We start from the raw sequence: 27,199 nt of genomic DNA on the forward strand, positions 1-27,199 counted from the left end.
TGGAACGCTTTCAGGGCAAGATACACTGCCCGTATTTCCAGAACATTGATCTGAAGCGAGGACTCTTGCCGGGTCCACGTACCCTGAGTCCTGTGGTGGAGAAAAACCGCTCCCCACCCTGACCGACTCGCGTCCGTCGTGACTACTTCCCAGGATGGGGGTAGGAAGGATTTCCCCTTCGATAATGAAGTGGGAAGAAGCCACCACCGAAGGGAGGCTTTGGTCGCCTGAGAGAGGGAGACGGTCCTGTCGAGGGACGTCGGCTTCCTGTCCCATTTGCGTAGGATGTCCCATTGAAGGGGACGCAGGTGAAACTGCGCGAAAGGGACTGCTTCCATTGCTGCCACCATCTTCCCCAGGAAGGGCATGAGGCGCCTCAAGGGGTGTGACTGGCCTTGAAGGAGAGATTGTACCCCTTTCTGTAGTGACTGCTGCTTGATCAGCGGAAGCTTCACTATCGCTGAGAGGGTATGGAACTCCATGCCAAGGTATGTCAGCGATTGGGCCGGTATCAGATTTGACTTTGGAAAATTGATGATCCACCCGAAACTCTGGAGAGTCTCCAGGGTAGCGTCGAGGCTGTGTTGGCATGCCTCTTGAGAGGGTGCCTTGATCAACAGATCGTCCAAGTACGGGATCACCGAGTGACCCTGAGAATGGAGGACCGCAACTACAGTAGCCATAACCTTGGTGAAAACCCGTGGGGCTGTTGCCAGGCCGAACGGCAGTGCCACGAACTGCAGGTGTTCGTTTTCTATGGTGAAGCGCAAGAAGCGCTGGTGCTCTGGGGCAATCGGAACGTGGAGATAAGCATCTTTGATATCGATCGATGCAAGGAAATCTCCTTGGGACATTGAGGTGATGACGGAGCGGAGGGATTCCATCCGGAACCGCCTGGTCCTTACGTGTTTGTTGAGAAGTTTCAGGTCCAGGACAGGACGGAAAGACCCGTCCTTCTTTGGGACTACAAACAAGTTGGAGTAAAAACCTTGGCCCTGTTGCTGAAGAGGAACAGGGACCACCACTCCTTCTGCCTTCAGAGTGCCCAGCGCCTGCAGAAGAGCCTCGGCTCGCTCGGGAGGCGGAGATGACCTGAAGAATCGAGTCGGGGGACGAGAGGTGAACTCTATCTTGTAACCGTGAGACAGAATGTCTCTCACCCAGCGGTCTTTTATTTGTGGCAGCCAGGTGTCGCAAAAGCGGGAGAGCCTGCCACCGACCGAGGATGCTACTAGAGGAGGTCGAAAGTCATGAGGAAGCCGCTTTGTTAGCGGTGCCTCCAATGGTCTTTTTAGGACGTGACTTAGACCGCCATGCATCAGAGTTCCTTTGTTCTTTCTGAGACCTTTTGGACGAGGAGAATTGGGACCTGCCCGCGCCCCGAAAGGACCGAAACCTCGACTGCCCTCTCTTCTGTTGGGGGATGTTCTGTTTGGGCTGGGGTAAGGATGTATCCTTTCCCTTGGATTGTTTGATGATTTCATCCAGGCGCTCGCCAAACAGCCTGTCGCCAGAAATTGGCAAACTGGTTAAGCGCTTTTTGGAAGCAGAATCTGCCTTCCATTCCCGTAGCCACAAGGCCCTGCGGAGTACCACCGAATTGGCGGCCGCAACCGCCGTACGGCTCACAGAGTCCAGGACAGCATTAATAGCGTAAGACGCAATTGCCGAGGTCTGGGTGGTAATGGATGCCACTTGTGGCGCGGCCGTGCATGTGGCTGCTTCAATTTGCGCTTGACCTGCTGAGATAGCTTGCAGCGCCCATACGGCTGCGAATGCTGGGGCAAAAGAAGCTCCGATAGCTTCATAGATGGATTTCAACCAGAGCTCCATCTGCCTGTCAGTGGCATCTTTGAGCGAGGCCCCATCTTCCACTGCAAGTATGGATCTAGCCGCCAGTCTGGAGATTGGAGGATCCACTTTGGGGCATTGAGTCCAACCTTTAACCACGTCCGGGGGGAAAGGATAACGTGTATCCTTAAGGCGCTTAGAAAAACGCTTATCTGGACAAGCATGGTGATTCTGGATTGCCTCTCTGAAATCAGAGTGGTCTAGAAACATACTCTGTGTACGCTTGGGGAACCTGAAACGAAATTTCTCCTGCTGCGAAGCTGACTCCTCCGCCGGAGGGGCTGAGGGAGAAATATCCAGCAACTGATGGATGGACGCAATAAGATCGTTCACTATGGCGTCCCCGTCTGGAGTATTAAGATTGAGAGCGCTCTCAGGATCCGAATCCTGATCAGCTGTCTCCGCATCATCAACCAAGGATTCCCCCCGCTGAGACCCTAAACAATATGATGTCGAGGGAAATTCTAAGCGAGCCCGCTTAGTCGATCTGGGGCTGGGGTCTAAGTCCGAACCCTCAGTCTGGGATGTATGAGATACCCCGGGAGGACATTGAAGGTCCAACTGAGGGGGGCCAGGGAACAATGATTCACCAGAGTCCCTTTGCTGAGATACCGGCCTGGACTGCAAGGCTTCTAGTATCTTAGCCATAGTCTCAGAGAGTTTTGCAAACTCAGTCCCCGTCACCTGGACAGTGTCGACAGGTGGCTCCCCCTGGGCCCCTCTTAGCATAGGCTCCGGCTGAAGAAGTGTCACAGGGGCCGAACACTGCACACAATGAGGGTCAGTGGAACCTGTCGGTAGTGGGGTCTTACATGCGGCGCAGGCAGCATAATAAGCCTGTGTTTTGGCACCCCTGCCTTTTGTGGGCGCCATGCTATAGTTTTCCCTGAGTAACACAATAGGGTATATAGCCAGAATGAACTGTGCTCATACAGTGTAAAGTATATACAATACACAAATAATGTACCAGTACACTACAGCACCATGGGGCTAGCACCAACAGGTGCTGCTTACCAGCCGCCTAAAGCGGTTGTGAGGCCACCAGAGACCGTGTCTGGGTCTCCCAGGATTTGTCCCTCTCTGCAGCGTCGGAGGAGCTGACAGGAATGGCTGCGGCGTCCTGACGAGAGGAGGGAGCTGTGGGCGTGGCCGAGAAAGAGCGGGAACTGGTGCTCACACTGTGCACAGTGAGGGGGGTGGAGTATGTAAATCATACTCCAGCCCTCAGTGCTGCTCGCTCTGCAGCGTCCCGCCCTTCCCCTGCCTGTAAGGGCTGAGGGCGGGAGAAAAGGAAACTAGGCCGCAAGCAAGCCGGGGACTCTAGTAATAAACGCGGCCGCCGTAAAAGCGCGGCCGGCGTGAAAGTCCCCGGCGAACTACAAGTCCCAGCCGCGCCGCAGTCTCCCATGGCAGCGGCGGTTAGTGCGGTAGCCCCTACATATAAACACACTCAGCGACGCTGAGTGTATAATGGCACATATAGACCCGGTCAGCGCCGCGGTCCCCGGTGCACTAGCACACCCAGCAATGCTGGAGTGATGCTGTGCGCGGTCCCCACGGGGACACAGAGTACCTCCAAGATGCAGGGCCATGTCCCTGAACGATACCTGGCTCCTATCCATCAGGCTCCACAGGAGTTGTGGATGAAGCACGGTCTCAGTGCCTGGAGATCGATGGGATCCCACTTCGCCCAGAGCCCTGAGGGGGATGGGGAAGGAAAAACAGCATGTGGGCTCCAGCCTCCGTACCCGCAATGGATACCTCAACCTTAACAACACCGCCGACAAGAGTGGGGTGAGAAGGGAGCATGCTGGGGGCCCTATATGGGCCCACTTTTCTTCCATCCGACATAGTCAGCAGCTGCTGCTGACTAATCTGTGGAGCTGTGCTGTGCATGTCTGCCTCCTTCGCACAAAGCAAAAAACTGAGGAGCCCGTGGGAGCACGGGGGGTGTATAGGCAGAAGGGGAGGGGCTTAACACTTTTAAGTGTAGTACTTTGTGCGGCCTCCGGAGGCATAGCCTATACACCCAATTGTCTGGGTCTCCCAATAGAGCGAAAAAGAAAACAAGTTTTACTCAATGTATTATATTCATGCAGAAATATAATACAGCTTGAAATAATTATTTCTGTTACATACACATATGCGATTGGTCTGCTTTGGTTTTATACAGTGTGTCCACCCATATCCTGTCCACCGCCATTAACTTGATAACGGCGGCAGCTATAGGCATAGAAGTGGTGTCTAGGTATAGTAAAGTAGCCATGCGCTATGTAATGAAACCACCTATAGCACCACCTGGTGGAAAACAACGGAGTTAGCATTTTTATCTCGAAAACGGAACGAGATAGAGAAAAAAAGTGAATTACAAAGTTGTAGGGCATCATCAATTCAATACGAATCGACATCTTGCGAAATGCTAGGATTATAACGTGTAAAACTCAAGGCTGCGGACGTGAAGAGATACCTCATGGAGACCTTCCTACAAGTCATTGGGTATGGTGGCTGCATGGCGTGGCCTCCACGCTCACCTGACCTGACCCCATTGGACTTCTTTCTGTGAGGTCACATTAAACAGCAGCTATATGCAACCCCTCCATCATTGCAAGACCTACGACAACGTATCACAGATGCTTGTGCAAACGTGTCACCTACCATATTGCACAATGTGCAGCAAGACACAGTATGCTGTCCAGAGTCCAGATGTGCATTGCAGCTGACTGTGGCCACTTTGAGCATCAGAGTAAAATGAGCGTCATATGCGTGACCAGCATTCAATGTTTTTTTTGGGGGGGAGGGGGGTCATGGGTTACATATCATAGCATTTCTGTATGCAAGGTGTTCATTTGGATTGAATTGATGATGCCCTACAACTTTGTAATTCACTTTTTTTTTATATCTTGTTCAGTTTTCGAGATAACAATGCTAACTCCGTTGTTTTCCATCAGGTGGCGTTATAGGTGGTTTCATTGCGTAGCACATGACTACTTTACTATACCTAGACACCACATCTATGCCATTCTCAAGTTAATGGCGGTGGACAGGATATGGGTGGACACACTGTATACTCTCCCATGATCCCTTGATTTATTGGACGTTATTGTTATGCCGGAAATGCATCAGTCTTTCATGGCTATCATGTGAACCTTTCCCATTGCAAAAGGTTCTTTATTCATTTTTTGTAACACAATAAAGAAAAATCCATTAGGATGCACAACTCTTTCTTTATAAATTTACTGCACAATGACCAATGTAAGAACAAAGCCCAATATGCATAAAAAAATTATAAAAAAAAAACCCCAAAACACTATAAAACAAATGGTGTCACGAAAACTATAACTTATTCTCCACTGAAAAACAAAAAGATTTTACAGGTGTGACAATGGGAAAATTTAAAAAAAAAAAAAAAAAAAAAAAAAGGTTATGGGTCCTGGGGAAAAAAAGCGCAAGAAAAAAAGAAAAAATAAACAAAAAAAAAACCTAAAAACAAAAAAAAAAAAGCAAGAATTAAAGAACAAAACGTTGCACTACCTTAAGGGGTTAAGCAACACTTTCTTGCAAAGATTTTGCTTCCAAGGTCATACTCATGGACTTGCAGAAATGTGTGTACATGCTGCCAAAAAAACCCAAACAAATCTGTTTTATATGTATGGAATGGATTTTTCTGTTACAGAAATTTCTGCGTCAAATCTGCGCAATGTAAATTTCCCAAAAAAAAATTTAAGCAACATGTTTACTTCCACTTATTTGTAATCCAAAGGTTACTTTACTGGAAACTTACCTTACAATTTATGTGCCACAAGCCCAAGATAAGATTTCTCATGGCCAAATACATTGTGGGGTCTCTAGAGAACTCAGGAAATTCATACAGCTCGTCGAGTTCCATTACATCAGGTCTGACGCACAAAGCTTTGCCACATTCATTGGGTTGGTAGAACGGCTGAAAATATGGATTGATCCCTACATCAAACAAAAACAAAATTGATACACTTTTCAGTTCTATTCCTACAAGCTTCTACCAAGATCAATAAGAAGCAACTACACTGAGCAAACATATTAACGCAACACTTTTGGGTTTTTTTCCATTTGTCATCAGCTGAACTGAAAGATGTAAATTGTGCAGTTTTACCATACAGCACAACCCCACAGATATTGCTGGTTTTGATGGAGTGTGTAATTGGCATGCTGACTGCGGGAATGTCCTCCAGAGCGGTTTCCGGTGAACTGAAGGCTCATTTCTCTACCACAAGCCATCTCCAAATGCTTTTCAGAAAAATCGGCAGAACATCCAACTGGCCTCACAACGGTAGACCATGTGTAACCAGCCCAGCCCAGGACCTCTACAGCCAGCATCTTCACCTCCAAATCCACCTGAGACCAGCCCCCGGACATGTGCTGCAAATATAGGGGTGTATAACCAAACAATTTATGCACAAACCGTCAGAAACCGTCTCAGAAGCTCATCTGCATGCCCGCCGTCTTCATTGGGATCTCTACCAAACTGCAGTTCGTTGTCATAACTGACTTGAGTGGGCAAATGCTAACAATCGATGGCATCTGGCATGTTGGAGAGGTATTCTCTTCACAGGTGAATCCCAGTTTTCATTATATAGTGCAGATGACAGACTGCATGTATAGCGTAGTGTGGGTGAGTGGGTTGCTAATGTGAATGTTCTGAATCAAGTGGCCCATGTAGGCGGTGGGGTTATGGTACAGGCATAATTATGTTATAGATAACAAACAGGTGCATTTTACTGATGCCGTTTTGAATGCACAGATATATTATGATGAGATCCGGAGGCTCAATGTTGTGCCATTCATCCACGACTATCACCTCATGTTGCAGCATTATAATGTACGGTCCCATGTTGTAAGGATCTGTACACAAATCCTGGAAGATGAAAACATCCCAGCTCTTCCATGGCCAGGATACTCACTGGACAGGACACCCATTGAGCATGTTTGGGATGCTGTGGCATGCCATATTAGACAGCATGTTCACGTTCCTGCCAATATTCAGCAACTCCCATTTAAGAGGAGGGGACCAACCATCCACAGGCCACAACCAACATTGTGATTAACTGTATGCGAAGGAGATGTGTTGCACTGTGAGAGGCCCATGGTAGTCACACCAGATAATGACTGGTTTTCTGACACCCCCCCCCCCACCCCGGACCTCCCCAATACTGTAAAACTGCACATTGTAGAGTGGTCTTTTATTGTGGCCAGCCTAAGGCACACCTGTGCAATAATCATGCTGTGTAATCAGCATATCTTCATATGCCTCACCTGTGAAGTGGATGGATTATCTCGGCAAAGGAGTAGTGCTCAATAACACAGATTTAGACAAATTTGTGGATAATATTTGAGAGAAAAAGGCCTTCTGTGTACATAGAATAAGTCTTTAGATCTTTGAGTTCAGCTCATGAAAAATGGGAGCAAAAATAAGCATTGCTTTTATATTTTTGTACAGTGTATAATAATTAACAAGGGAAAGACGTATAAAGACTTACCAGTATTAGGAGCCACTCCTTTGCTTTGCTCTAGTTTGTTGTCTCCATGAAGACGGTTTGTCCTGGTACATGATGGGCTCATGCCGACACAGTCCGGGTAATAAGCGGCCAGCAATGGAGCAGAGGGACTGTCTTTCAGGAGCGGAGGTAGAATAAGCATTGCATACCATGGCTGAGTCGATACTTCAGAAACCCTCTGTCAGTGAGCAGAAATACCAAAAAAGTATGAGCACATATTAAGTATTTGCAGAAGAAATTTCTGCACAAAAAAAACTGTTTTTTTACAGGAAAAAATGTTGCGTAGAATACGTGGATTTTCCACTTTTTGTTACCATTCATGTGAATGGCTGAAAAAATGTGACAAAAAAAGACTGAAGGAATGCTTAAGATCTGCATGGAAAAAATAAGAAGCATGCTGATGAGTTTTGCAGAACCGTCATTAAAGTTTCTTGGCACAGTAAAAAGCTGTTACTTCACAGCAAAAAAAAAAAAAAGGTGTGAAAAAATAAAAAGATGCATCACTATATAGTTATATAGTCAGTTTATTATCCATAGCTTCCATTTTTTCGCAACAAACTGACCTCAATTTGGTGTGCATTTCCAGGCCATACACTGGATGTCTGGGAGTTTGTGCACAGTACATTAAGTCTTCCAGCATTGTATGTGCTGGAACCTCCATAGACTTATTTACAGTACAATCAGAATCCTGTACCGTCTTTGTCATAGAGGAGAAAAGAAACCGAAATAAAAGACCCACCGACACCTCTGGTAATCTGTCTTAGCATTTCTACAGCTAGAGAAGGTTTTTACTTCTAGATTTCAAGTTTTCATGAACTTCAAATAGATTTACATACATTTATCGGAAAAAAAGAGAATTGTGTTTACTTACCGTAAATTCTTTTTCTTATAGTTCCGTAATGGGAGACCCAGACCATGGGGTGTATAGCTTCTGCCTCCGGAGGACACACAAAGTACTACACTAAAAAGTGTAGCTCCTCCCTCCGAGCATATACACCCCCTGGATAACCAAATATAGCCAGTTTAGTGCAAAAGCTGAAGGAGAGTAGCCACCCACAAGTAGAGATAGAGCAAGAACCGGAACAACCGGAGCCTCTGTCTACAACAACAGCCGGTGATAACACGCGGAACAAGAAACTGCCAACAGGCAACAGGGAGGGTGCTGGGTCTCCCAATACGGAACTATAAGAAAAAGAATTTACGGTAAGTAAACAAAATTCTCTTTTTCTTCATCGTTCCTATGGGAGACCCAGACCATGGGACGTCTCAAAGCAGTCCATGGGTGGGAATAAACAGAAAACTGAGAAGTAGGTGAAACCTAACTTCACAAATGGGCGACAGCCGCCTGAAGGATGCGTCTGCCCAAGCTCGCATCTGCCGAAGCATGAGCATGCACTTGGTAGTGCTTTGAAAAGGTATGCAGGCTAGTCCAAGTGGCAGCCTGACAGACCTGCTGAGCCGTAGCCTGGTGCCTGAAAGCCCAAGAGGCACCGACAGCTCTGGTCGAGTGTGCCTTGATCCCCGGCGGGGGAGGCACCTGAGTACACTGGTAGGCATCAGAAATGGCCGACCTAATCCAACGAGCTAGGGTCGGCTTAGAAGCCGAGAGGCCCTTACGCTGACCTGTGGTTAGCACAAAAAGAGAGGTGCACCGCCTAAGAACAGCGGTGCGAGACACATAGATCCGGAGCGCCCGCACCAGATCCAGAGTATGCAACACTTTTTCAAAGCGATGAACAGGAGCCGGACAAAAAGGAAGGCAGGGAAATATCCTGGTTAAGGTGGAAAGGAGAAACCACCTTAGGGAGAAAGTCCGGAGTCGGACGGAGAACCACCTTGTCTTGATGAAAAACCAAAAAAGGTGACTCCGAAGAGAGCGCAGCCAAATCAGAGACTCTCCTGAGGGAAGTTATGGCCACTAGAAAGACCACTTTCTGTGAAAGACGAGACAAAGAAACCCCCTTAAGAGGCTCAAAGGGGGGTTTCTAGAAAGCCGTGAGGACCAGATTAAGGTCCCAGGGATCCAAAGGCCGCCGGTAAGGCGGAATGATGTGGGATGCGCCCTGCATGAAGGAGCGCACCTGAGCCAGGCGAGCGATACGCCGCTGGAACAACACTGACAGAGCCGAGACCTGTCCCTTGAGGGATAGTCCTAGCTGCAGACCGGACTGTAGAAAGGACAGGAGGGTCGGCAAGGAAAAAAGGCCAAGAAGCATGGCCGGAAGAGCGACACCAGGATAGGAAAATTCTCCTGGTCCTGTGATAGATCTTGGCCAAGGAATACTTCCGAGCCCGAGTCATAGTGGAGATGACTTCAGGAGGGATACCAGAAGTCGTCAAAATCCAGAACTCAAGAACCACGCCGTCAATCTGGCGGAAAAACGGACCTTGTGAGAGAAGGTCTGGACGGTCCGGGAGATGCCACGGCACCTCTACGGACAGATGGAGCAGGTCTGGGTACCAAGCTCGCCTGGGCCAGTCTGGAGCAATGAGAATGACCCGACGGCCCTCCATTCTGATCTTGCGCAGGACTCTGGCAAGAACTAGAGGGGGAAACCCGTAAGACAGACGAAACTGGGACCAATCTTCAACCAGCGCGTCCGCTGCAAAGGCCTGAGGATCGTGGGAGCGAAGATCCACTTCCGGAGTGCCCCACTTGCGGCAGATTGACCGAAACACTGCCGGATGCAGAACCCACTCGCCGCTGTCCACGGTTTGACGGCTGAGATAATCTGCCTCCCAGTTTTCCACGCCTGGGATGTGGACTGCGGATATGGTGGACCTGGAGTCCTCAGTCCACTGAAGGATGCGTTGAACCTCCAACATTGCCAGGCGGCTGAGTGTCCCGCCCTGGTGGTTGATGTAGGCAACCGCTGTCACGTTGTCTGACTGGACTCGAATGTGCTTGCCCGCCAACAGGTGGTGAAGGGCTAAGAGAGCTAGAAGCACAGCTCTGATTTCCAGCACATTGATCGAGAGGGCTGATTCGGACGGAGTCCAAGTGCCCTGCGCTCTGTGGTGGAGATATACTGCTCCCCAGCGGGATAGACTGGCATCCGTGGTGAGGATCACCCAGGACGGGGCCAGGAAGGAGCGTCCCTGAAGAGAGAGGGGCCGAAGCCACCACTGAAGGGAGCCCCTGGTCTGTGGCGACAGAACCACTAATCTGTGCAAGGAGGAAGTCCGCTTGTCCCAACAGCGGAGAATGTCCAGCTGCAGAGGACGCAGATGGAACTGGGCAAAGGGAACTGCTTCCATTGACGCCACCATCTGACCCAGCACCTGCATTAGGTGCCTGATGGAATGACGGCGGGGCCTCAGCAGAGAGCGCACCGCCAGTGGAGGGACTGCTGTTTGACTAAGGGCAGCTTCACAAGTGCCGGCAGAGTCTCGAATTGCATCCCTAGGTACGTGAGCTTCTGGGTCGGAGTCAGAATGGACTTGGGCAGAATGACAAGCCACCCGAATTGGACTAGAGTGGCGAGAGTGAGCGAGGCACTCCGCTGACAGTCTGCACTGGATGAAGCCTTGACTAGAAGGCCGTCCAGGAAAAGGGATCACTGCCAACCCCTGGAGGAGCAGAACCGCAACCACTGCTGCCATGACCTTGGTGAATACTCGAGGGGCCGTGGCTAACCCGAAGGGAAGAGCCACGAATTGGAAATGTTCCTCTCCGATTGCAAAATGTAGCCAACGCTGGTGTGAAACTGCAATTGGCACATGCAGATAGGCATCTCTGATGTCGATGGATGCCAGGAAATCTCCTTGGGTCATTGAGGCAATGACTGATCGCAGAGACTCCATGCGAAAATGCCGCACCTAAACATGCTTGTTGAGAAGCTTGAGATCCAGGATGGGCCGGAAGGAACCGTCCTTTTCGGGGACTAGGAAGAGATTTGAGTAGAAACCTCTGAACCGTTCCCAGGCGGGAACCGATACAATTACTCCGTTGGCCTGCAAGGATGCCACGGCCTGTGAGAAGGCGGCGGCCTTGGAGCAGGGGGGAGTTGACAGAAAAAAATCTGTTTGGCGGGCTGGATAGAATTCTATGCTGTAGCCGTGGGGGATGATATCCCGCACCCACTGATCGGAGACGTGTTGAAACCACACGTCGCCAAAGTGGGAGAGCCTGCCACCGACCAAGGACGTTGCTGGCGGGGCCAGATAGTCAAGAGGAGGCTGCCTTAGTGGCAGCAGCTCCTGCGGTCTTCTGAGGACGCGGCTTCGTGCACCAGTTGGGTTTTTGGTCCTTGGCTGAGTTAGAGGACGAGGCCGAGGGCTTAGAGGACGACCAGTTGGAGGAACGAAAGGAACGAAACCTCGACTGGTTCCTGCCCTGGACAGGTTTCCTGGTTTTGATTTGTGGCATGGAAGTACTCTTCCCGCCAGTAGCTTCCTGAATAATTTCATCCAGTTGTTCACCGAACAGCCTGGGCCCAGCAAATGGGAGCCCAGCAAGGTACTTCTTTGAAGAAGCGTCTGCCTTCCACTCTCGAAGCCACAAGATCCTGCGGATAGCGAGAGAATTAGCCGAAGTCACCGCAGTGCGGTGAGAAGCCTCCAGCATGGCAGACATGGCATAGGATGAAAAGGCTGAAGCCTGGAAGTTAAGGCAACCATTTCGGGCATAGAGTCCCTGGTGAGGGAACGCATCTACCTAGAGAAGCAAAGATGGCGTTGAGAGCCCACACTGCTGCAAAAGGTGGGGAGAACGAGGCCCCTGCCGCCTCATATACAGATGGCGGTCAGTGGAATCCTTAAGAGAGGTGCCATCAGCCACTGATACAACTTTCCGGGCTGAGAGTCTAGACACCGGAGGGTCTACCTTTGGTGAATGAGCCCACTCCTTGACCACCTCTGGTGAAAACGGAAAACGGTCATCAGAACCACGCTTTGGGAAGAGTTTGTCAGGACAGGCCCTAGGCTTGGTCACAGTGGCCTGAAAACTGGAGTGGTTAAGGAACACACTCCTTGTTCTCTTAGGCAAGGTAAACTGGTGCTTTTCTGCCAGAGAGGGTTGCTCCCCTGATACAGGCGGATTGAGGTCCAGTACAAAATTAATGGACGCAATCAAATCACTAGCATCTGCGTCACTTTCGGACAGATCAATGGGGTACATGGAGGTAGCGTCGAGCCCCCAGTGAAGGCATCCTCCTCGTCCTGCGAGTCAGCTCGTGAATCAGAGCCGCGGGACAAGCAAGGAGAGGGGACCCTGCGTCTCCTTTTAGGAGAACGGGGTCTGAGACCAGATGAAGAATCCTCTGTGAGCTTTGCTGAGCGAGCCGTGGCAGCAGAAGCGCCCTGAGAAGGGGGCTGATGCATGCTCAGCAGAGTCCGGGACAGCTGTCCCATGGGGAGAAGGATTCTACCCAAGCCGGGGGTTCAGCCGGAGGGACCACTGGGGATGAGCCTTCAGGCTGAGGCACCACCATGTTAGAGCAGGCATGACGATGTGGTTATGTGCTCGGTACAGGCAGTACGAGCCTACATGCAGTGCATATTGAGTACAGCCTTGCAGCCTTGCTCCTCGTGTGAGACATGCTGCTGAAGTAGGGGCTCTGAGCCAGAATGACCGCCAGAGAGTATATAAGCAGAGTATATAAGCAGGTCCACAACCGGAGGTTGTGGCTTGCCAGACCGTTTGACATTGGGACGTCTCTGTGCCCTCCAGATCCCACAGCCCGGACCCCCAGAGAGATGCTGCAGCCAGCGCCGATCGCTGTGCAGACATGGCATAAGAACGCTGATAAAATGGCGCCGGAGCGAGGAGAGGGGGCGGGGCCTACTCTAAGAGCGGGATCCGGAGGGCCAAGGAGATATACAGGGGAGGGAAACATTTCCTCAGAGAGGAGTGTCCCTCCCCTGTGCCGAGCGGCCGCTGGGCGGAGCCGCACTGTCCCTCTGCATGATTGACATGCAGGGGCAGTGAAATCGAAACTAGGCCTCAGGCGAAGCCGGGGCCTAAATTTAACAATGCGGCCGGCGCGCAGGCACCATCGGCGCGGTTCTCAGGTGAAAACCAGAGAACCGGCCGGAAATGTCAGCATAGATACACAGCCCACTCTCCCCAACAATAAAGTACAAGGGACCCCCCGAAAATAACGTCTCAGATACTTAGCTTGTGAGACGCAGGGTTTTCAGTCCCTGGGGATGAGTGCTCCATCCGGCAGGATCCTGAAGGGCTGCGGATGGAGACCGGTCTCCTGCAAGGCAGGGAGAACCGTGCTGGCTCCCACTTCAAGCTAGAGCCCGAGGGATGGTGAAGGAGCGCGGCATGTAAGGCTCCAGCCCTGAAATCAACCTTAACAACACCGCCGACAAAAGGGGTGAGAAGGGACATGCCGGGAGTCCAGGCTTGGACCCGCTTTTCTTCAAACTCTTTCCAAAAATCAAAATCAGATGAGAATGCATGTGTGGATGTGTGCCTCCTGAACACAAAGCATTGAACTGGCTATATTTGGTTATCCAGGGGGTGTATATGCTCGGAGGGAGGAGCTACACTTTTTAGTGTAGTACTTTGTGTGTCCTCCGGAGGCAGAAGCTATACACCCCATGGTCTGGGTCTCCCATAGGAACGATGAAGAAACATTGGTATCTATTTAAGCTGTTAGAGTCATGCTACACCCTTTTATGCTAATATGATAAAATATCTAAACCATTCACATGTAACAATACGACAAATTACAGCTTATACCCTCATGTCTATGTCACACTTACCAGATCTTCCGGCATAGAGCAATGATCCGAGCCTTCAGCCTAAAAATAGATAAATAAATTAAAAAAAAAGCAGCTATAAACATTGATTTCAGCACCTTCATAAAAAACTACAGCCAAGAAATTTGGTTATTTGGCCCTATGCACACCATATTTGCCAATGTATACATTGCAGATCTATGGCAGAAACAGTTCTTCAATCCCCTTACTGATATATGTGGTAAATCTGCATCAGATGGTAAATGTGCAGCAGATGCCAGATGTGCATGAATGGAGCAGAATCATCAGCTCAGCCCAGTGGTTGCAGGCTGTGTTATACAGCTGACGCCTGTAACTGCGATGATTAGTGAGAGCTTCGGCCTTATCTGCCATGGTCAATACTGACCTCAACATCCACAGGCAAAGCTTAATACAGGAGGACTACATAATTGAGGGATCATGTTCCACAAAAATAACTGTAGAAAAATCTAGTTTAACCAGTTCTGGGCTGGGCCAGATTTTTCCTCCCTTCCTGATCTATATTTTTTTAATTTTATTGAATATGCGCTTTAAAAACAGCACTAAAAGTAGTTGTTCGGATAAAACATTTTTTTTGCCTCTTTTTTTCCCACAATACCTGGGGCTTCCGCATTTTTATATTCCCCTTTTCTTTTTTGCTGAATCGGAGGAAAATATAAAGAAAAATACACACAAAACAATACATATTTTTTATGACCACAATGGACTACTAAAAACCTTTAGGCCCGTTTCAGACGTCAGTGATTCTGATACGTATGTGCTAGTTTTTATACATAGCAGAATCACGGACATACACAGGCCCATTATAATCAATGGGTCTGCTCACACATCAGTGATTTTTCAGTTACCGTGTCTTCATGCAGTGTACATGCTTGTCCGTGTTTGCCGCACGGAGACATGTCCGTTTTTTTCTGGCATCACTGTTGTCCTACGGACCACACTATGGTGTGGTCCATGAAACACGTACCAGAAAAACAGGGACATTAAAAATAAAAAACAGCCTTCCATAGCCTGTCCTGAGCCCTGTGACGTCACACGCTCCTCCACACGCACGCGTCTAAGTATCCAAGGAAGCCGCCGGCCGGGGCTCCTGGATACAGATGCCAGCTCTGACTTGCATCCCTTCCACTGGGTCACATCTTACCCAGTGAAGCCTGCTCGCAGCACACCGCAAGTCCTCGCACCACTGGGAAGAAGCAGCTGCAATTCTGCAACTCAGCCATCCTGAAACACGCCATCTCAGCAGCGGTCCACGCTGGTCAGATAAGGATTCGCATCTACTCATCTGCATTTACTGTTATCACTTATAACAAGTAAGTTGTCCCCATTTATTTAAAATAGCTTAAAATTGTGTTAAAATGTACTAACCCTCACCTTATCACTTTGTGAGCGCTACAGTCTTTTGTTATGAAAAAAGGAAGTTGCACAAGCTAAAGTGCAGGTCTAGATACCAGCGCACAGGATGCAACCTACCAAAGCAAAAATCAAAGTGGGAAGCCCTCAATAGCATATTCACTGCAACAAATGTATACTTATTGGCTCATGTGAACAGATGGCAAAGTTTGAAGCATGACAAAGGCTCTCGTGTTCTTGAGCCTAAATGTGGTCACCTTTTCATATTGGCCAATAAAAACGGATTTTTGTGTACTCACCGTAAAATAGTTTTCTCTTAGCCATCATTGGGGGACACAGGACCATGGGACCATGGGTGTTATGCTGCCTATCCATAGGAGGACACTAAGTAGATGCAAAAGCATAGCTCCTCCTCTGCAGTATACACCCCCTGGCCGGGCCAGGCAACCTCAGTTTTAGTACACAAGCAGTAGGAGAAAAAAAAAAAAAAAAAGTCATAACCAAATAAGGTACTGAGAGAACCATGACCCAACAGGGCAACAGGGTGGGTGCTGTGTTCCCCAATTATGGCTAAGAGAAAACGAATTTACGGTGAGTACACAGAAATCCATTTTTCTCTGACGCCTCATTGGGGGACACAGGACCATGGGACGTCCTAAAGCAGTCCATGGGTGGGTAAACAATAAACAACGTAACCCAAGGACTAGGAACCAGTCCCAGATAGCCAGGAGCGCCTACTGAGATAGGTACTCCGCTATCGTTTGCAGAATTTTCCTACCTAGGTTCGCCTCAGCCGAAGCCTGGGTATGGATTCAGTAATGCTTTAAAACAGTATGTAGGCAAGACCAGGTCGCAGCCTTACACCTCTGGTCCACTGAAGGCTGATGCCTAATGGCCCAAGGGGCGCCAACTGCTTGCGTGGAATAAGTCCGCAGCCCACTAGGAATGGGCTTAAGTTGCAAGCGGTAGACTTCCTGGATCGCAGAGCGAATCCATCGAGCCAGCGTTGCCTATGAAGCTGCCTGTCCTTGCTTAGGCCTTTCAGGAATGACGAACAAGGAATCTATGTTCCTAAAGGGGCTGTCCTGGGTACGTAATATCTGAGAGCCCTCACAAGATCTAGCGAATGTAGAAACCTTTCCACCCTATGGACTGGGTGTGGACAAAAAGGAAGTCAGAACAATGTCCTCGTTCATATGAAACGGGGAAATAACCAATCGGAAGAAAATCCTGGAGGGGGCGTAGAACCACCTTGTCCTGATGAAAGATCAGAAAGGGTTCGCGGCAAGAGAGTGATGCCGGTTCCGAAACTTGTCTGATGGACGTAATCGCCACTAAGAATGTTACCTTCCAGGAGAGAAGAGCAAGAGAAGATTCCTTAAGGAGGTTCAAAAGGGGACCTCTGGATACCGTCCAAAACGAGATTGAGGTCCCATGGGTCCAGCGACCGTTTATACAGGGAAACTAGATGGGAAACACCCTTGAGGAAAGTCTTGACTTGCGGATTGCAAGCTAGGCGGTCTTGATAGAATATTGAGAGAGATGAAACCTGCCCCTTAAGGGAGGCTGAGGGCCAACCCCTTTTGCAACCTGACTGCAAAAAAAAAAAAAAAAATCAAGAATTCTGGGGATCGCCAGAGGCATAGGTTGGACATTAGATTCCCTGCACTGGAAAAGGAAAGTTTTCCACGTACGGTGGTAAATATGGGATGAAAGCTGGCTTTCGGGCACTGTACAAGGTGGAGATGACCGCAGGAGAGAATCTCCCTCTTTTTAAAGTCCAGGTCTCAATGGCCAGGCCGTCAGCTTCAGGGCTCTGGAGTTCTGATGGGAAATGGGCCCTTGGGTCAGCAAGTCTGGGATGCTTACGAGGCGCCATGAGCAATTGTACTAATTCAGCATACCAGGCACACCTGGGCTAGTCTGGTGCTATTAGTATCACCGGGACTCCTTCTGCCTTGATCTTCCTGATTACTCGCGGCAACAGGGACAGAGGCGAAAAACATGTAAGTTGGACAGAAACGACTTCAGGAGGCTAGAGTATTCGCGCCAATGGACTGTGGGTCACGTGACCTGGCTAAGAATGCAGGTACCTTTGCGTTCAACCTTGAGGACATTAGATTATTATTATTTATTTGTAGAGCACCATTAATTCCACGTCTGGTGTACTCCAGTGAGTGCAGATGTGTGGGAACACTTCTGGGTGGAGAAACCACTCTCCGGCGGCCAGGCCTTGGCGACTTAGCAGGTCCGCCACCCAGTTTTCTACTCCCGGTCTGTGTAACGTTTTAAACACAGACTCCCGTCGATTCGGTCCAGGTGAGGATCCTGAGGACCTCGAGATAAGCTGTCTTGCTGCTGGTACCTCCCTGCTGATTGACATAGGCCACAGCTGTTGCATTGTCCAATTGGACCCGAATCAAACGACCTGCTACCAGAAAAGGGGAATGACCTGAGCGCGAGAAGATCGCGCTGATTTTCAGGATGATTTCTGGGAAGGGAAGACTCCTGGGGTGTCCAACGTCCCGAAGCAGTGTGGAGCCAGTACGCTGCTCCCCAGACTAAGAGGCTGGCGGTGGTCAGGAGTAGCCAGTCCACTTGGGGGAGAAAAACTCCTTCTCGATATGGAAGAGGACTGAAGCCACCAGTAAAGCGCATACCTGACTGAAGGCGTCAGGTGAAAAGTGGCTCTTGTCCCAGGCAGCTAGAAGCGCAAGCTGCAGTGGGCGGTGGTGTGGCTAAGCGAGCAGCACTGCCTCTATAGCCGCCGCTAGCGTACCTAGCACTCTCATACTGAATCGTATGAAGTGACAGGAGTACGTAGAGGGCAGTGTACCGCTTGTTGTAGAGCGGTCGCCTTGACTTGAGGGAGAAATATCAAGCCCCGAAGATTGTCCAGGGACATGCCCAGGGAGGTGACGGATTTTGACGTGACCGGGGATGATTTGACTGGAGTCAGAAGCCGCCCTAAGCGGGATAGGGTGCCCACAGAGATCTGCACGCTGGTTGAGCCCTTGATGAGGAGGTCATCCAAGCAAGGCAGAACAGCCACTCTCCTGGCGTGGAGGGCACTCATGGCGGCCGCCATGACCTTAGTTAAGACCCTTGGTGCTGTGGCAGAGCCGAGGGTAGGGCCACAAATGAAAATAAAAAGTCCTGAACCGCGAAGCGGAGAAACTTTGGTGAGCTGGAGCGATAGGTATGTGCAGGTACGCGTCCCTGATAGTTAGGGAAGCAAGGAATTCTCCTTCGACCATAAAGGTAATAATGGACCCTAGGAAGTCCATTCTGAATCTCCTTACGTGCACATGTTTGCTCAGGTGTTAGAGGTCCAGGAAGGGACGAACTGACCCGTCTTTCTTTGGCGACCACGATAGGTATAGCCTTGAACCTCTCGCCGTCCGGAACAAGTACCATCACCCCCGCCGTTTGGAGGGAGTGGATTGCTGAGGAGAAGGCCTCGTGGTGTTTTGGAGCGTTTGGGGGGGTTTGAGAGAAAAGACTGACCAGGGGATCAGGTCGAGAATTCAATGTGGTAACCGGAAGACACAAGGTATCACACCCATTTGTGGTCTGAGGCGGCAGCCCAGATGGAGAAGGACGAGACTTCTCGGTCTTTGTCTAGACTGCCAGGACGAGGTGGACTCGGGGAGGGCTGAGAAGGTACTCTTTTCCTCCCGTGGCGTCAGACAAAAAAAAAAAAAAAGAAGGAGCCTGTCCAGGCGATCGGCAAACCATTGGTCTGGAAAGGAGGAGTACTGTGAGAGGCTTCTTAGAGACCGAGTACACTCTCCATTATCGGAACCAGAGGGCCTTACGGATGGCTATGGAATTTGAGGCAGCAATAACTGCGCAGGTAGCAGCGCCGAGGGAGGCCTGCATGAGGTACTCCGTCGCCGCAGCAATGTGAACAGTTACATCTGTGAGGGTCTGAGGGAAACTGGTAGTCCTGGTGCCTGTGCGACCCACACGGAAGGGGAGAGGGACCCGCGGCCTCGAGGGAGAGCGATCGAGCTGCTCCACTTGTCTGTCTGTCGGGTCCTTGAAGGAGGATCCATCAAGTAAAAGACAGGAGGGTCCTTCAGGCAGGCAGAAGCCGGGTGAGGGTCCACTGAGGCTGGATCGGCCCAGCCCTTAAGAGACAGCTAAGCCAAAGGGGTACCGGGACTCCATGAGTTTACGGATACCGAAGCGGCGTCAATAAGTTCTTTTTTTTTTTTTAAGTTTCTTCACCCTTTTAAAGGAGGCCGCAGGGTCAGTAGTAGTGGATGGGAGATCTTCCACATGCAGAGTTTTGGTAGATTGCTGCAATAAGGGAGCCCATCGCAGCTTGATCGCTCGGGGAGGTTGAAACCAAGGAATCATCCCGGTACAAACATCATTCCCCTTCCTCCGGCTCCTCAGAGACCGCGGAACATGTGGGAGAACCCCATCTGTGAACCACAGAGGGAGACCCATGGGGGTCATGCCCTTTTTCTGATCTGCAACCGGTGAAGCAGAGGGCTGATTCTTATCAGAAGGACCCTCTATAGAGGTGTCATCAGGCTGCGTTCTGTCCAGGGGCCCCGAGGGGTGTAGGACGATGTTGCATAGCCAGCACCAGGTTCTGGGAACTGTGCCCACTCTGGGGGACTGGGAGCCGTAGGCTCTGGGCTGGCAGCGGTTGCTGCGGTGGTGGCGGGGGGGGGGGGCTACAAAGGCACCGGACTCACAGAAGGAAGAGGTGCTATCATCCCCTAGTAGCTCAGCGTGGCAGGATATATTAATATAGTCTTATAGTTGTTGCTGTAGTTGTGCAGGGCATAAAACATGTGACTGCAGCCCCTGGCTGATGAGCCACAAACTCTGATTGTAATGAGGGAGCAATGCTCTGCAGAGTTAATATGTAAGTGAGGCTATAACTCATCCAGAACCCTGATGACCCTTTCCACCTCCTGCGTCACAGTTCCTGTGGGAAGGAGGAAGCCAGCTCTGAGAGACGCCCACAGGCTCTGATCACAACAAGAGGGAGCAATGCTCTGCAGATCCTGTGTGAGGAGGGTTACGCGCGCTTTCGTGAGGGAGCGTGGCTTATCGAGTGTCGTAGGGGGCAGGGCTTAGCTCTGACAAGAAGGCATGAGAAAGTAGGATTTTTGTGTACTCACCGTAAAATCTCTTTCTCTGAGTCTTCATTGGGGGACACAGGACCATGGGTTATGCTGCTGTCACTAGGAGGCTGACACTAAGTAAACATAAAAAAGTTAGCTCCTCCCTAGCAGCATACACCCCGAACCGGAGGCGGGCTCAGATCAGTTGGTGCACAAGCAGTAGGAGGAGTACCAGAATCACCATACATAAACACAAGTTGTAACTAAAACAATGCAGCCGTGCAAACAAGAGGTCTATGAACATAAGACCACTGAAAAAATAGCCGGCAAATGCAATTGAATCAACCAAAAAAACCAAGCAGGGTGGGTGCTGTGTCCCCCAATGAAGACTCAGAGAAAGAGATTTTACGGTGAGTACACAAAAATCCTACTTTCTCTATCGTTTCATTGGGGGACACAGGACCATGGGACGTCCAAAAGCAGTCCCTGGGTGGGAATACCGAAAAACCCGCAGAGGAAGAAAAACAACAACCTCCCTCGGCGGGCTTGCACTATAATTGAATGCTGCCACCCTATTACAGGTGTGCAACTGCTGCCTGCAAGACCTTTCTCCCAAAAATAGCATCTGCCGATGCTTGGGTGTGAACCTGGTAGAACCTAGTAAAGGTGTGCAGGCTAGACCAGGTGGCGGCCTTGCAGACCTGGTCGGCCGACGCCTGATGCCTAATCGCCCAAGAGGCTCCCACTGCGCGGGTAGAGTGCGCCTTTACCCCCCGCGGCGGAGACTTGTCCCGAATCCGATAGGCCTCTGATATGGCGGAACGGATCCATCTGGCAATTGTGGCCTTGGATGCCGATTCACCCTTCTTGGGACCAGAAGGGAGAACAAACAGACCATCTGACTTACGGAACGGCGCGGTTCTGGAGACATAAATTCTAAGTGCACGCACTAGGTCCAGGGTGTGCAAGGACCTCTCCAAGCTGTGAGAGGGGCCAGGACAGAAGGACGGAAGGACGATTTCCTCGTTAAGATGGAACGGGGAGACCACCTTTGGGAGAAAAGCAGGATCTGGCCGGAGAACCGCTTTGTCCTGGTGAAAAATCAAAAAGGGGGAACGACAAGAGAGCTGCCAGCTCTGACGTCCTGCGAATAGAAGTGATGGCAACAAGAAACACCACCTTCCATGACAGGTGAGAAAGGGAAGATTCTCGCAAGGGCTCGAATGGGGAGCCCTGAAGTGACCCTAGGACTAGATTAAGGTCCCACGGTTCTAGAGGCCGCCGGTACGGCGGTGCCAGGTGGGCAACTCCCTGGATGAAGGTCTTAACCTGTGAACGAGCGGCCAGTGGCTTCTGAAACAGGATTGATAACGCCGATATCTGGCCCTTTAGTGTTGCGAGCGAGAGACCCGCATCTAGGCCTGACTGCAAGAATGCCAATAGGGAAGGAAGGGAGAAGGCGAGAGGAGAAGAAATATTCTGCTCTTCACACCACCTGAAGAAAACCTTCCACGTGCGGTGGTAAATCTTTGATGAAGATGGCTTCCTGGCCCTAATCATTGTCTGAATCACTCTTGAGGAAAAACCAGCCTTAGCTAGAACCCAGGATTCAATGGCCAGGCCGTCAAATTTAGGACCTGTGAGTTCTGATGGAAGAGAGGTCCCTGCTGCAGGAGATCTGGACGGTCTGGAAGGCGCCACGGAGCGTCTGCGAGGAGCTGAGTTAGTTCCGCGAACCATGCTCGCCTGGGCCAGTCCGGAGCCACTAGGATGACCGGTATCCCTTCCGCCTTGATCTTCTTGAGGACCCTCGGAATTAGAGGGAGCGGAGGGAAGATGTACGGGAGACTGAACTGGCTCCATGACAGGGTGAGGGCGTCGACTCCTAAAGCCAAGCGGTCGCGGCACCGTGCTACAAAGTGCGGAACCTGACGGTTGAACCGGGAGGCCATTAGGTCCACGTCCGGAACTCCCCATCTGTCGCAGATCTGGTTGAAGACTTCCCGGTTGAGGGACCATTCTCCGGAGGCGAGGCCTTCCCTGCTGAGGAAGTCCGCCGCCCAATTGTCCACGCCTGGGATGTGTACCGCTGAGATCAGGGAGTGATGACACTCGGCCCAGTGCAAGATCTTCTTGACTTCTCGCATCGCCCTGACACTTCTTGTGCCGCCTTGGTGGTTGATGTACGCCACCGCCGTCGCATTGTCTGACTGGATCCTGACCGGGCAACCCTGTACGAGGTGCCGAAACTGCTGCAAGGCTAGCCGGATGGCTCTTATCTCCAAAATGTTGATCTGGAGGCAACTCTCTCTCGGTGACCATCGGCCCTGCGCTGTGTGATGTCGAAACACTGCTCCCCAGCCCTGGAGACTGGCGTCGGTGGTCACTATCTTCCAGTGGAGCGGGAGGAAAGACCTCCCTGATTCGAGGTTGCGCTGATTGACCCACCAACGGAGGGAGTGGCGGGTCTCCGGCGAAAGATGAAACCTGCGGTCCAGAGAAAAGGGAGATCTGTCCCACTTCTTCAGCAAGGCCAGCTGGAGGGGTCGGAGATGGAACTGTGCAAAGGGTACCGCTTCCATCGCCGCCACCATACGACCGAGGACTCGCATGCCGAACCTGATGGACACTTGGCGCTGACGCCGGAGAGCGCGGAGTCCTTGTTGTAGGGAGGAGATCTTCTCCTGTGTGAGGAAAACTCGCCCTTGGATGGTATCGAATACCATGCCTAAAAAGGTGATCCGACGGGCCGGGATCAGAGAGGACTTCTTCCGATTTATCAGCCACCCTAACCGTGAAAGGGTGTCGATCGTGACCTGAACCCCAAGACGACAGTCCTCGAAGGAAGAGCCCTTTATCAACATATCGTCCAAGTACGGGATGACCATGACACCCCTGGCATGCAGGACGGACATGGCAGCAGCCATGATCTTCGTAAAGACCCTGGGTGCGGATGCGAGGCCGAAGGGAAGAGCCGTGAACTGGAAGTGATCTTCCGCTATCGCAAAGCGGAGGAACGGTTGGTGAGAGGTAGCTATCGGGACGTGAAGATAGGCGTTTTGAATATCCAGCGATGCCAGGAATTCGCCTACCTCCATGGACGCGATGACGGACCGGAGTGACTCCATTCGAAACGGCCGAGGTCTCACCGACCTGTTCAGAAGCTTTAGGTCGAGGACGGGACGGACAGAGCCGTCCTTTTTGGGGACCACGAAAAGGTTGGAATAGAACCCCTTGAAACGCTCTGCGGGAGGGACTGGTACCACGACTCCGGTTCGGAGGAGGGAGTCTATGGAGTGAAAGAACGCGCGAGCCCGCGCGGTAGACTCGGGAGGGCGAGATAGGAAAAAACGTCTCGGTGGCTTTGCCTCGAATTCTATTTTGTAGCCTGATGTGATGATCTCTCTGACCCAGGCATCGGCGGTCAGGGGGATCCACACATGCTGAAAACGAGACAGACGCCCTCCCACAAGTCTGGCGCTGTTGCGCGCCGACCGCGAGTCACTTGGATGAACGACGGCGGTAACCGGAAGAGGATCTCGTGGACTGGCGGGGGCGTGAACGCCAGGCGGGATTGGTCTTGAATGACGGGGTCTTCCTGTCTCTCGGAGGAGAGCGGCTTTTCCGCGGCTGGGGATTGGAGCTGAAGCTGCGAAAGGGCCGGAAACGAGCGGTGGAGCGCCGATTCTGGAAGCGCTTGGGACGCAATTGGGGGAGAGATGTACTCTTTCCTCCCGTTGCATCGGAGATCAGCTGATCCAGCCTATCTCCGAAGAGACGCTCCCCTAGGAAGGGCAGGGAAGTTAGTGACTTCTTAGATGCCGCATCCGCGTTCCAGGACCGGAGCCAAAGGGCTCGACGGATGGCCACATTGTTGCTGGCGGCCTGGGTCGCGCAACTTGCAGACGCCAGGGCTGCATTGAGCAAGTACTCACCCGCGAGGGAAATCTGCGAGGCAATGGGAACCAGGTCCGGATTGGCAGGAATGGCGCGGAGACCGCAGCGTAGCGTGTCCGCCCAGGACATCAGGGCCTTCGCAACCCAAACCGAGGCGAAGGCCGGAGAGAGGGATGAGCCCGCTGCCTCGAAGGCGGAACGGGCCAACCTGTCAATAATACGGTCCGTACGGTCTTTGAGAGACGTACCGTTAGTGAGTGGAAGGACTGTGTGAGAAGACAGGCGGGAGATTGGGGGGGGTCGACCACAGGGGAACCTGCCCAATCCTTTCTAAGACCCTCAGGAAAGGGATAATGCAAATCGATGGACTTACCGCTGGTAAATACCCTGTCCGGCTGTTGCATGTGGCTGCGCAGTAACTCAGCGAATTCTGGATGTCCGCTGAATGTGTTCTGGGCCCGCTTCACCCGCTTAAAGGAGATCTGGGTGCTCTGGGAGGAGACTGGGTCCACCTGTACCTTCAAGGTCTGGTTTACTGCTTCTATCAGGCTATTTACCATGTGCCGGATATCGGCCGCCTGCTCTGAGTCCTGCAGGGGTGCCGCATCGGAATCATCCTCGGAGCAGTCAGAAGCCTCCCTGGAGGACTGACGGTCTGGACCTGGGGATGAAGGTGAAACCTGGGAAGAGTCTGAGGACGAGACCTGGCGGGTCCGTTTCTGAGCAGCAGAGGAGGACCCTGCAACGGGGCTCACCTGCTCCGGAGGCAATTGCGCCGGGTCTGCGGGAATCTGGGCGAGCGTCGGCAGCAGGCGTAGACCTTGCGCGATGGTCCGAGAAGCCTCAGAGAGGGAATCTACGGACTGGGACAGGGACGCTAGCCAGTCGGGGGGGGGCGGGACGCAGGGCCCTGCAGCAAATGGCGCTGTGGCGTCTGCGGTATCAGAAACGTCGGCCGCGGAGTTTTGCGGAGGCTGCGCGTCTGTAGAACAGACGGAGCATAGTGGGGCGTCCTGACCCTGGGAAAATTTGGAGCTGCAGGAGGAGCATGCAAAAAATAGTGCAAAGGGGGCCTGCTTGGATTGGGTGGGCTTAGCCTTAGGCATGGTGCAAACAGGTACTCTCCCTGGTGGCTGCTAGGAAGGAGACAGGAGAGGGTTAACTCGTCCCTAAACTCAGAGAATGCTACCTAGTGAGGGCTACTCCTTAGGAGCAGAGCTTACCCAGGTCCTGCGTGCTGCCCACCAGTCCAGAAGTGGAGTCCAGGAATGAGCTGGCCAGAAAACTCAGAACGCCGGCGTGCTGCAGCCTCAGGGAACCAGAGGCAGGCTAAAATGGAGAGGGGACGCTGGAGGAGGCTGGGGGAGGAGCAGGATTCCGGCGCGAAAAAACCAGGAGGATTCACAGCCCCCACCATCAGCCAGGAGGCAGAGCAGTGGGAGGTACAGAGGGAGACGACCGGCGGCCAATAGCGCTGCAGGGGGGCGTGGCTAGGACGCAGGAGCGACTAGGCCGAGACCGGGGACTAAATTTATGGAGAGGGCCGGGGGAAAGAGCAGGGAAGTCGGTCCTACCTGCAATCGGCGGCGCCGGCTCAGCGATGGATGCGGTGCAGGCAGGGCTCCCTGCCCTGCCTGTGAACAGCGCTGCTCGTCCAGGAAGGCTCCGGGGGAGAGCGTGCTGAAGGCAGGGTAGTGGACATCATGATGGGGGTAGACAGCCCCCTATCACACACGCTGCGGAGGATCCATCCCTGCTGTACTCCCCTGTACGCCCTTTGGGGTGATACCTCAGGGCGAATCAGGGGTGCCCACAAAACAACCTGCCCACACGCGCACCCCCGGGAGTGGTACCACGGGGACGGGCGGGGGAGAGGGCCCCGATGTCTCAAGCCCCTGCGACCCTGGGGAGCGGTACCCACGGGGCTGCGGAGAATGAGTGAAGCGAATACCTGCAGAGAAGACGACGACAGGTATGAGAGTGATGAGCGGCGCCGAAATAAAAGAAAAAAAGCGCAAAAAAATACATGGCTGAGGGGGGCCGAGACGGCCCACATCAGCCTCCTACGACACTAAGCTAAAAACTGATCTGAGCCCGCCTCCGGTTCGGGGTGTATGCTGCTAGGGAGGAGCTAACTTTTTTATGTTTACTTAGTGTCAGCCTCCTAGTGACAGCAGCATAACCCATGGTCCTGTGTCCCCCAATGAAACGATAGAGAAAATATAATAAACAAAAAAATGGTGGGAAGGGACTCCCCTTCCCCCCTCCAGCCCTGTACAACAATGGTGGACAGAAAAACCTCTATAAGTGTACCGCAGCTGCGGGTGCACTTAGTCCAGGGAGTTGTCCCCTCCCCCTGCCACAGGTGGAATGCTCTGCAGGTGTCTGCAATCACAGCCCATGTGCATCCAGTCAGTGTGATCTTTGCTCCAGTTTCCTGTCAGGGAGCCAGTGTGCAGATTCTGACGCCTGCTGTGCCCGGTCACAGAACGTGTATCAACTCAGAGCCTGCCAGAGGGACTGAGGAATGCTCTGGGGCTCTGGAAAAATCGGAATTCTCTCACCTCAGCTCCTGTGGAGATGGCAGTCTGGTCACGCTGGTGCGTAGCGAATATCAACTCAGAGCCTGCAAGAGGGGCTGAGGAAGTTTTCATCTGCTCTGGGCTCTGGAAAATCAGTGCCATGAGACCTGTCGTCCAGTGAGTAACAGCCCAGGATCCAGCGTCGCAGGAGGGTGTACGGGGAGGC

The 27,199-nt window shown here is 51.8% G+C and overlaps 1 protein-coding gene across 1 annotated transcript in view; it reads right to left on the reverse strand.

Annotated features, from left to right (window-relative positions):
• KDM1B (lysine demethylase 1B) overlaps positions 1-27,199 on the reverse strand; it is a 118,221-nt gene that overhangs the window by 79,614 nt on the left and 11,408 nt on the right. Inside the window, exons 6-8 of the mRNA XM_075314705.1 lie at positions 14,100-14,138; positions 7,365-7,560; positions 5,633-5,811 (exon numbers count right to left, since the gene is read on the reverse strand). Of these exons, the coding sequence (XP_075170820.1) occupies positions 5,633-5,811; positions 7,365-7,560; positions 14,100-14,138 (414 nt within the window). The remainder of the gene's footprint in view (positions 1-5,632; positions 5,812-7,364; positions 7,561-14,099; positions 14,139-27,199) is intronic.

The sequence above is a fragment of the Anomaloglossus baeobatrachus genome, chromosome 6 (assembly GCF_048569485.1).
Source record: "Anomaloglossus baeobatrachus isolate aAnoBae1 chromosome 6, aAnoBae1.hap1, whole genome shotgun sequence".
In the NCBI taxonomy this organism is placed as follows: domain Eukaryota; kingdom Metazoa; phylum Chordata; class Amphibia; order Anura; family Aromobatidae; genus Anomaloglossus; species Anomaloglossus baeobatrachus.